Source organism: Cotesia glomerata, linkage group LG7 (assembly GCF_020080835.1).
Source record: "Cotesia glomerata isolate CgM1 linkage group LG7, MPM_Cglom_v2.3, whole genome shotgun sequence".
In the NCBI taxonomy this organism is placed as follows: domain Eukaryota; kingdom Metazoa; phylum Arthropoda; class Insecta; order Hymenoptera; family Braconidae; genus Cotesia; species Cotesia glomerata.
Window position 1 is genome coordinate 16,962,403 of NC_058164.1, and position 12,047 is coordinate 16,974,449.

At 40.8% G+C, this 12,047-nt stretch overlaps 1 protein-coding gene across 1 annotated transcript in view; it reads right to left on the bottom strand.

The window, feature by feature from the left end:
* The window catches only part of LOC123269695 (collagen alpha-1(XVIII) chain-like), a gene marked incomplete in the record, with an annotated part of 201,774 nt that overhangs the window by 185,406 nt on the left and 4,321 nt on the right, over positions 1-12,047 (bottom strand). Inside the window, 1 exon segment of the mRNA XM_044735531.1 lies at positions 741-1,006. Coding sequence (XP_044591466.1) covers positions 741-1,006 — 266 coding nt within the window.

The following is a 12,047-nucleotide window of genomic DNA, read 5'->3' on the forward strand; positions in this document are numbered from 1 at the left end:
TAAACACGCATCTCACCGTGACGGTCCAAAGTGACAGAAAATGTCACGATTTTTTTCGAGATGGCGTCGGAGTGTGACGATTTTTTTTAACATTGTTATAAGATTTCTCCCATACGTCAATAAAAAAGTTTCACTTCAATAATTGTTTCATGAGTATAGAATATTCTGAAAAATTCAAATTCAAGAACAAATTCAATATCTAGAAAAAATTCATAATTACTCTAGTCAGAATCATTTTCAAATTTTATGTTTTCTCTGTATTGTGTGTATTTTGAATTTCACGAAAAAATCACTCTGTACGATTCGACTGACTGTATATCTGAGCTTCGAATACGAGAAGCTGGAACTGATTGGTCATTCCATAAACTATCCAGACAGATAATGCAATTTAAATAATTTCCACAAAACGCCGACGTTTCTGGAAGTGCCTAGATATTTCATGAAATAACGGATTTTGCGAAAAAAATACGACATATACAATTTTATTTTACGGATCTGTAATCTTTATTTAAAACGACTATATCTAAAACACTATAAGTCGGCTGAAATTATTTTGTAACTTTATTAAGCTGAAAAAGCAATGTTTGAAATTCGAAAAGTCTTAAATTCTCCTTGAACTAAATTATGAATATTATAAAAGTTGATTCATGCAGCAAATTTATAAACTATATAAAATTTTTTGCATAAAATGATTAATTAGATCTAATAATCATGGTACATTCAAAATATAACATACTCACAGAAATACGAAGACCCAACTGAACGATTGTATCAAAAGGATTGAGCACAGCAAAAAGATAACTTGTTCGAGAAGATATCGGTTTGAAAGTAGCAACAACTGTGAATTCAGCAGGCAACTTTTCTGGAAGACAAAGTCTGTACGGTTGCTTAACTTCTGAACCAGGACGAAATCCAAATGCGAGAAAGTTATCCAGTCCGTCGTCAATGTATTGGTTTTTATCATCAGTTGTTGCGACTGCTGCTTGGAGTAAATCGTACACCAATTCTGAAATGCAGAGGAACTAAAGAATAGATAATTCCATCACATAGATAGAAAGGATAGCTAAAGAAAAACATTTTATGATCAGAAAAACAATGAATTTCTTGAGTTAAAAGAAAAAATTCTTGAGATAAAATCGGAAAGTTATTGATTTACCCCGTTTTTCGAAAATCAAGTTTTCATCAGATCTCGACGTTTTGAAGTCCTGACGATTTTTACGATGGTGTGCGTGTGTGTGTACATGCGTGTGTTTTTATAGAGGATGTAAAATACGTTTACGTATGCCAGGACTTGGTGTTGTTGCCAGGACTAGGTGTTGGTGCCTGGGTATGTCGGACTCAGAAGACAATATTATTTTGCAACAATACCGACTAAACATCCTCCTCTCTCCTTTCCCCATAGATGTTACAGGGAAGACTGGATCGGGACCGCGTTAGCATTACTTCAATCCAGTCCATGTTGTGCCTCACGACACCTACTTCTTGTTATTACTGGTTTCTAATCCCTTTCTGCGATTTTTTCTTTCAAGAGACGCTGCGCGTAGGCTACTACAGCTGTCCAGTTTTCTTCTTTTTTGATCACGCAGGTTACCAAGCTCTCAGGGGAGAGCGCGGTGCCCATTGTTTCTTCGGTGCAGATTCTATCGTCCTTCCATCGATCACACTCGAAAAACGTGTGCTCGGCGTTGTCAATTTTGTCTGGACAGTATTTGCACGTTGGAGTGCTGTGCAAACCCATCTTGAATAGATAGGCATTGAACTGCCCATGTCCCGTCAGTAGCTGGGTCAGAAAGAAGTCCGTGTCCCCGTGCTTCCGAGAAAGCCAGACGTTGATGTTTGGGATCAGTCGTGCTGTCCATCTGCCTGTCTCTCCCGACGTCCATCGGTCCTGCCACTCTTGCTGCGTTTCCGTTTTTATCCTCGTTTTTGCCTCCTTCATGGTTTCGCCACCGATTTTAGCGTCGTAGAGTCTTGCTCTCTCGAACGCTAATAGGTCTATGGGTGCAGCTCCCGCAATGACCAATACAGCCGCTTCGGAAACCGTGCGGTAGGCGCAGGCAACTCTGAGAGCGCATCGCCGCTGCACTGCTGCCATTTTCCGCCGATAGGTTTTCTGCTTTAATATATCTGCCCATATTTCCGCTCCATAAAGCAGTACCGAATGGACTGCTTCCAGAAGGACTCTTCTCTTTTAGGTTCTTGGTCCCATAGTATTCGTCATAATTCTTGCTAGGCTAGACACCGTCTTACTGGCTTTCTGGCATGCACTATCGAGGTGTTCGCGGAAAGATAGTTTCTCGTCTATCATTACCCCCAGATAGCGCAGGGCCCTTGTTGACGTTAGCGTTATTTCTCCCATGTCCACAGCAAATGGTTTTGGGAACCATTTTTGGCGAGTCAGAACGACCATCTCGGTTTTGTGTTTTGCGAGTTTCAGGTGGTGTTTATCGAGCCAAGTCTCGACGGCATCAATGGTTTCCCAAACGAGTAGTTCGGCCTCCTCTACGCTGTCTACTATTATCGTGGCCGCGACGTCGTCTGCAAAGCCCGTTAAGTCCACTTGCTTTGGCAACGGGATTTCCAGAAGCTCGTCGTAGTCCGCGTTCCATAGATCGGGCCCCATTATTGAGCCTTGCGGCACGCCAGCCGTTATGGCGTATTCTTGTAGACCTTCCGTGGTTTCTGCTATCAGCTTTTTCTCGTCAAGGTAGTTGTCGACAAGTGCCAGATTCTCCGGCTCCACGTCAAATCTGTGCTCCAAGGCGTCCAAAATATCTCTCCAATTTGCGCTGTTAAAGGCATTTCTAATGTCTAGCGTGAGGACAGGACACACCTTGCGGGCTTTGAGGCTACCAGTCCATGCTTCTCTCGCTGTCGCTACGACTTTCTGGATCGCGCCGACTGTTGAACGTCCTTTCCGGAAGCCGTGTTGGTTTGCGGCAAAACCTCCAGCACGGTCTATGTCGTTGCGAAGTCTTCCTTGTATGAGCTTCTCGAGCAGTTTTCCAGCAATGTCCAGCATACAGAGTGGTCTAAACGACGAAGGTGTTATGGGGGTTCCCTTACCTTTGTCTAAGAGAACCAATCTCTGCCGTTTCCAGACCACGGGAAACGTGCCAGTTGCCAAGCATGCGTTGTAGGTGTTCAGGAGTATGTCTGGGTATTCCAGGGCTACAGTTTTGATCACCGATGCCGGGATGCCATCAGGTCCAGGTGCCTTTCCTGTTTTGAGTGACTTGGCCGCGTCTTGTAATTCCTTAGTTGTGAAGGGTGTTACTTCGCTGTTCTTAGTGTAGTGTTTCTTCTTCCGCGGTGGGTGTTTGGGGAAAAGCTCCGTTACAATGCTCTCCATCAAGGCAGGAGATTTCGGCGCCTCTGGTGAAGCCTTTTCAAGTCATTTGGCGACAATTTGGTAGGCTTTACCCCAGAGGTCATTGTCGAGATCGTTGCAGATCTCTTTCCACAGTTGCGCTTTACTTGCTTTAATGGCTCGGTTTAGCGTCTTTTTGGCCTGCTTGTACCCTTTTGAATACAAGTCCTGGCTTGGGGAGCGTTTCGTAGCTCTCGTTGCTCGGCGACGTAGCTGATGGCATATTTTGCGAAGTTCTGCTATGTCCGCTGACCACCAGTACGCCGGCCTGTGGAAGCTCTGGTTTTTCAGCCGCGGCATAGAGGCGTCACATGCGGCAGTAATTTCTTTCATTGTGTTTAGCACCGCCTTTTCCGTCTCGCTGCAGGTATCCGGTGTCGGGTTGTTCTGGAGGATAGACCAGCTTCGTGCGAGTGAAGCTTGCAATGCCTCTGGATCAAGCCTTTTGGCATTCCACTTCCGCTTAGAAACGTCGCGTTGTGAAACCGGAGCAAATGCCAATCCAACGCTGAATGTCACAAACTGACATGCGTGTGTGTACATGCGTGTGTGTGTGTGTGTGTGTGTGTGTGTGTGTGTGTGTGTGTGTGTGTGTGTGTGTGTGTGTGTGTGTGTGTGTGTGACTATGTGACTCGCTTTTAACTTTTGAACCACTAAACCGATCCGATTCTAGCAAACGGCGTTCTAAGTTCCCTCGAACTTAAACTTCCTGTAAATTTGAACCGATTCGGACCAATAGATTTTGAGAAATTTTAAAAAATTTCAAAGTCAAGAAGGTAAATATCGGTTGATTGGTTCGAGAGATATCCTCGACGAAATATTTGGATACAAGTGTTTTCTTAACATAACTCCGACATTTTTTGGAATAACTTTTAAACGGCCTTACCGGTCAATTTCAAAAACTAATTAACTATTAACATTAAAAAATTACATCGATTGCCGTCAAGCCGGTCAAAATCGGTCAATTCGTTCAAGAGATATCGTGAACGTAAGAAACGCGTCGAATGCTGCTGACCGCGTAAAAATCGGTTGATTCATTCAAAAGTTATTGCGGTTTGAAAATTCAAAAAATATTGTTCTATGAAACAGCAGGATACTAATATTGATCTACTTGACTGTCTGTCACGCATTAGTGTCAGTGCCATAGCTTCAGTCATAGTTAAATCCAGATAAATAGACTACCAATCTTCTTCATATGAATATGTCACAGGGTTTTTATTCCCTGTGTGCGTCCCTCCCTGCGCCTAAATTTGGCAACAGATCCACACTCGGTGTGTCTCTGAATTTATTATTTTATATTTATTTATTAATTTATTTATTGAATTTAATATTATTAGTATTATTTATATTTGAAATTTCTAATATTATGGTTATTAATTTAAGAATTAATTTTATCTTTATTTCAGACATTTATAATGAATTATTTATAATTTATTATTATTATTATTATTATTTGTGTGCATTGCCGTAAATCATTGTCATATAGTACCTAATTTTACTATGAGTGATAAATCATAGCCTTTACTCGCACGGGTGAGGCCCTACAATATCGATCACGAGCAAAGAGTTCATTGAATTAGGGAAAATGGCTAGAGAGGCCCTTGTTGTCGAACACGAGGCCTCGAACAGTTTACGGTGACAAAAATTGAGCAGACACGCGGTGGCCCGCTTGGTGTGAGGTATACACGCGGGACCTCCGCTATTGTAAGGAGTGTGGATTTGGTGCCTTCGGTTGAGTTTCCTTTTCGGTGAGTACTCACAAGTTGAAATCGATTAATATCCGCACACCGCTGTCTCCTGGCTTAAATAATTTATTCTTTTATCGTTTAATTAAATTCACTATTGATTTATCGGGTCGATCCCGAAGCGAGTAAGGGTTATTTTAAGGGAATACTTATACCTATCCCGAAAGCCTCGTGTGGGTTCCTGAAATGGCCAGCAATTACTAGTTAAAGCATTACACTTACATTAATTATCATTACGTTTGTAAATAATATTGAAAGGCTAATATCTAAAATTATCGTTTATGTTGGTTTAATTGTTTGAAATCTATTATAAAGTTCCATAAAGGATTTAATTTGTTATTTGGAAAGTAGATTTAGTTTTAAGTAATACCGTTTATAAATAAATAATTTATTTTTATTAATATTTACCAATTAAACAATGATTTATTTTATGTAAGTTAATTCCCGGATTCTTTTCCTATGACTCATCTTCCTAGTTCAATTCGTTAATATAAAATATTATTTTATAATTAATTATTCATTATTTCTAATTGTAAATTCTATCTTGACCTTGACTTTAGTTACTTTGAGATTTACCTTTTCATTCGCATTAGTTTAAATCGTTAATTGATTGTTCGGCGCGGCCCCTGGAATTTTTATTATTTTTGGTAATTTTTGGATAAAATTATCTGGCGTCCAAATGTGCACTAACCAAGCCTGAGGGGTTTCCGGGTTAATTTATGTATATTTAACTGGGCGAGCGTAAAATACCCTACCCAGCCGATATCTCCGCCATCGGTCGAATTTAGTTAAATTCTGGGGAAAACTATTGTTACATGGTGCCCAACGTGGGGCCAGGGAGCCATTAATCAATTATTTATTTATTCGATACCCGGGCGATAATTGCGGGGAACGGTTTAGTTGAATTTGATTGCGAATGATATTTTAAGCGTTTCGTACAGGTTGCTACGGAAGGTAGAGTTAGAAAAACAAAAAGAAAGTATCGATCGTTCGGCCAGCGAAGGAAATTCCGAAGCAGTGACATCATTCGGTTTACTTGTCACTGCATCGTGCTATCGGCGATTCTCCTCCCTATGCTTCGTACTCAAATTCGAGCGTTATTAATATTATTTATTTTGAAATAAAATTTAATCCCTTGGATTTAAATTCAAAATTATCTGTCAGATTTCGGCCTTCGGCACAGTTGTAATTGTCAGCGCAAAGGGGAAATCATTATTAAATTAATCATTCGCGCCGATTAGAATTTCGAAATAAAAATAATAATTGTACATCGTTGAATAAAATTCTAAGTCGCCGAATAAAATTATTTAATTGTATCGAGTACAAGAAATTTGTACTCTCAACTTGAAGATTTCAGCGAGCACGGTCTGCTCGTCGACGTAAAGTTTCGGTCGATGACGTCACGCGGGACTGGCTGGCTTGCCGTTCTCCAGTAGTCTGCCATTCTACTGTTCGCCTTGCAGTCCCGGCGGATTATTATTATTATCGTCATCACTGAAAATAATCTTCTTATTTATTTAATCCGGAAATACTTTTCAATTAATAAATCGTCATTTAAAATAAGTATTTGGATTCGGATTAAATATTCGGTCAAGTAAATCACCGTCGAGATTTAATTTATATTGTTCGTTGTAAATACATAGCGGACACTTAGGTAAAAAGTGATTGAAGCATTACTACTACGTTGTGAATTTTTGATTATTGTCATTATTAATTTTGTTTATTTACAAATCGTTTCTTTGCGATGGACTAAACCTGGTTGATGACTGGCCTGGAATTGCCAACAAGTCAGTTGAGACTTTTTCTTTGTGGCTTAGGTTTATCATCGAAAGGAGATTTAGACACACGTCAAGACCGTTTGATTCGTCACCTAGAGTACAAATATAAAGTGCCAGGAGTGCATTGGAATCCTACTGTGGATGAAGTGAGTCCCCCTGGTGATGATTTAGACTCAACGTTGCTCTCGGAGAGGTCTGAAATTGCTGAAACAGGAAAATTTATCGAAATCGTCGTCGATATTAACCAAACAAGTCAATCGTCGATCCAAAGTTCTTGTCAGGATTTAATTGAACGCGTCGACGAAATTTTAAGTTCAAGCAGTTGCCTAATCCAAGAGTTGGCTGCCAGTGGAGGTTTTGCGAAGCATGAGAGTTTTGAGTCACTGGACGTAATAACTTAACGAGAGCTCGTGACTCGAGTATCTCAGAGGAGGAGGTGTTGAACAGTGATGGCTCGTATTCAGCGCACAAAGATGAACTCGTGAATGACCCGAGTTCCACAGTGGATGGAGTGGTGCTGGATCATGCGAGTAATACTGCTGGCCCGCCGATGGACAATGATGGTGAATCTGTAAATTTTGAGTCGTCTACGGATCAATTCGTGACACGACGAGATTTGGATGTCGCTGTACGAAAGTTGGAGTCGAAGATAGAGAATTGCTTCACCAAACTTCAGCAAATTATAATGGATAAGATGACGACGAGAGTAAACAATCAAGAGGACACAAGCCGAGAGGAAAATGACCAGAAGTTAGAAAGTCAATGTGACTCAGGGGTCGATTGTGAATCCAAGGTTCCTATTGGAGATAGGTATCAAGAAAAGTATGAGTAATTTACAGGAAACAAACAAGAGTAGAAACAGGCTTCATGCCCAACAAGCAGCGATTGAAGCAAGCGCTGAAATGAAGAAAACGTAAGCGCTGGAGCGCCTTGAAAAGCTGACCATTGAGCTGCAAGAGTTTGTCCAAACTAAGGTCGATATCCATAAGGAGATAAAGACCATGACAACCGGTGTAGTCAATGCTCTTGGAAGATTTAAGAAACTGAACGAGGAATGGCAGTCATCACGACGACGCATTCAAACTGAACAGTTTGACGACTTCCTTGATCGGCTAACTAAGGACGCCAACGTATACTAAAGGAGAGGCAAATTCAATTGTCGACCTTACATTTGTCAGCAGTTGCTTATCTCGAAGAGGTTTTTCTTGGAAAGTATTGAACATCTACACAGCCAGTGACCATAGTGCGATACTATGGGAAATATCAATTGGCCAGAATCTAACGAGAGTCAACAGGAACGCCAGCGCGGTTGGGTGGACAGTAAATCTCTCGACCTCACTGCTTTAGTAGTAGCCCTAGAGTGCTATCCGATCATCGTAGGAACTGCTGAATAGAAGACGAAGGACCTAATGAGAAGAGTCACCCAGGCTTGCGACGCCAGTATGTCTCGGAAACGTGGCATGAATTCAAGACCTTCGGTGCACTGGTGGAACGATCACATTAGCATTCTACGTTCGAGTGTCTTAAAAAAAGAAGAAAGTCTCAGCGTGGTTACAGACGACCTAACTCCGCAGAGCTGTTGGCAGAATATAAAAAGGCCCGTCGAGAACTGAACAGAGTTATTAAAGAAAGCAAAAGAAGCTGCTGGAAGGAACTGTCGCAGAATTAGAGAAAGATCCATGGGGCAGACCGTATAAGGTGGTTATGACCCACCTGAAATGCCAGCCAATGCCATCACCTACGTGTCCACAGCTCCTAGAGAAGACTGTTACTGCGCTGTTTCCCAAACAGCCGGTATTCATCGACAAGTTGGAGCAGCTCAACCCTGAAGTATGACCAAGATTTGGGACCAGAGACATCTGAGGAGTGGGGCGGGAAGGCGGAACAAGGAGGGGAGCGACAGCGGCTACCTACTCGACGGTCCAATTCTCGTTTGATTTAATTTAATGTTGTTTATCGTTTAAAATAAACGTTTATAGTTATGTTTTTGTTCAGATAGGTATTATTATTATTATTACGGTTTACTTAGTTCAAATATTATTTAAACTATTAATTTACTTCGTTTCTTATATTAAATTACAAGTTATTTATTATTATTTGTTTAAAAATAAAAAGAAAAAAAAAGACAGAGTCTTAATTATAATTATGACCCAGATTTTACTTTTGTATCTGAGTATTTTAGATTATTTTTTTTACTTAAAAATTAATAGAAACAATTATTGTTATTAGTGCGGCGATGATTATTTAATTTTTGTATTTATTTAATAATTTTATATTATTGTTACCGAAGGTATGATTAAATTGTGAAAGAAATTGAAAGACTGGCAAAATTATTCTAAGTCCTGAGGACAATTTAGTATGGAAAATCAATGAATGGATATAAAATGAAAGAAATGATGATTATTATTTTTGTAAGAAATAATTTAGGTAAGCGAAGATTTTATAAGTCCCGAGGACAATTTAGTATGGAAAATCAACGAATGGATATATAATGAAGGAAATTGCGATTAAAATAATAAAGAATTGTGAATTTGACGAAACGAATGGATAGAGAATGAAGGAAATTGCGATTAAAATAATAAAGAATTGAGTTTCGAAAATAAAAACTTAGAATTTGGCGAGACGAATGGATAGAAAATGAAGGAAATTGCGATTAAAATAATAAATAATTATTTTTGAACGCTAGTTCGAGGACACCGGACAGGTGTCTAAAACGACCCTTCCGGTTCGTTACAAGAGAGAGAGGGGGAAAATGATAAACGCCAAAATTTGGCTCGGAAAAGGAAGTCTTGTGATAGAGTGGTTATTGTGGTGAATATTCTTCTGACAATAACAACTGGAGGAACATTACCTTGGTTTCGTTTACAACATTGGTAAGTACCTCTGCACTTTTAACAAGATTTGACTTCCCTGGATTTTTGACCTTCTGTCAAAACTCCAGTAGGTGATCATACGCCGTGTAGGTGGGGGCGAAGAGGACATTCTCCATTCGCTCTCGGGGTAGAGGTTTAGGCCCAGAGGTGACGGCTAGTCTCCTGGGGAAGCGGGGAACCAGCTTTTGGAGTTTAGTTCGCGATTTTGACGCTCACGACGAGCGAGTGTGTAAGGATGTGTATTTTGTAAAGACTAGTTTTGACCGGATCTTCGTTACCGACGAAAGGTACGTGGGCGTAATACCGACGGGAGATAAATTGTTGAATTCTATTCTTTGTATTTTCGTTTGATTAACGACACCGGTTAACCTAGATTTAGTTTTGGGGTTTATTATAACCTCAAATTGTACCACGTGTATTTTGTTTACTTGTAAATTCTTTGTTCATTGATTTATTTAATGGATTTTGATAAATAAATTGTTTATTTTGTCTTTATCATAACCTGTTTGACTTGGATTTATTTCTTTAGATTTATTTAGATTTAAGTGAGTTTTGGTTTGGCTTTTCTTTCGGTTTTGTATATTGATGACAACCCCTTTTCAACCCTGGAATTCGGCGAGCTTCAAATTCGAGCAAAAGGGGTCGTTCTGTGTCGCAGTGTCCGTTCTTTTTGGTTTTAGTTAATTATAGAAACCTCAAAAATTACCGGTTACAGAAGACATCCCAACTATCACGTTGGACGAGTTGATAGAGGCAGGCAATCGAGTAGGGAATAATAAGGCACCAGGATTGGACGGAATCCCTAATATTGCGCTGAAATCAATCCTTAGGGCAGCGACGGCATTATTCCTGGGAATAGCATTGCCTACGGGAGTCAAACTTGTAGCATGTGCAGATGACGTAGCTGTCGTGATTGTCGCAAAGCACCTTGAAGAAATGGAAATGGTATTTGATATTACATTCAGACGAGTCAATTTGTGGATGGACATGATGAACTTGCAACTAGCCAAGCATAAAACCGAGACAGTACTCATCACTCGTAGAGAAACGATAAAAACTATCAAGTTGAGAGTCGGAGAACAAGAAATCAAATCAATACCATTTATCCGTTATCTGGGAGTGATGCTGGATGCCCGACTCAACTTCAAGCAGCAGGTGGAACACGTCAGTGCCAAAGCGTTAGTAGTAAGGGCTAGTCTCGCACGGCTGATGCCTAACATCGGAGGCCCAATGCAGAACAGGAGGCTACTATTGTCATCAGTAGTCACATTAGTGCTCACTTACGGAATATCCATTTGGGCTGATGCACTGGAAACCCAGAAATCATGGAGAAAAGCTGGACCAGTATATCGACTGAGTGCCCTATGAGTAGCTAGTGCCTTCCGCACTATATCAGAATAAGCAGTGTGCGTCATTGCCGGAACTCTACCTCTTAGAGTTCTAGCAGAGGAAAGACGAGCCCTTTACCAACGAAAAACGTCAACTGCACTGAACCCTGAAGAACTTAGAATTGACGAACGGCAGAACAGCATAGGCCGATGGCAACTACAATGGGATGCTGCAGAGAAGGGTAGGTGGACGCACCGCCTCATACCTCGGATCGACATTTGGCTTAACCGGAATCACGGCGAGGTCAATTACTATCTTACGCAGATGTTGTCGGGACACGGGTGTTTTCGAGAGTATCTACACCGCTTTAAGCACGATGACTCTTCGGAGTGCCCGTCCTACTCAGGAGTTGCTGAAGATGCGGAGCACGTCTTCTTTGTATGTCCTCGTTTCTATCTACAGCGTAAAGAGTTGGAGAGGATCCTGAACCAGAGAATGCAACCAGATTCACTAGTGGAAGCAATGTTGTCATCAGAAGCTGCCTAGAACGCTACCAACACGTTTGCAACAGAAGTCCTCAAAGTCTTGCGTTCCACCGAAAGAAGAAGAGCAAATATCAGAAGATAAAAGGAAGGTAGTTAACACCTTACTTTAAGTAATGCCTGACGGCGGTTTCCATGAGGGATTAGAGGAAAGAAGAAAAGGGGTTTAGGGTTTAGTGAGTAGGGGCGTTAGCGTTGAGTATTAGTATGACGCTGCGTCAAGTCTTCACATATCCAGGCGAAACAGCTATGCCTGGAATCCACAAAAAGGATTCCCCCCTCTGAAAAAAAAAAAACACACACACACACACAGCAACAGTTGACGGCATCCGTTTCTACAGCTGTTATGCACCACCTAGCCTATCCATTGTTGAATTCACTGAATTCTTGGACAAACTGACCGAGGACGC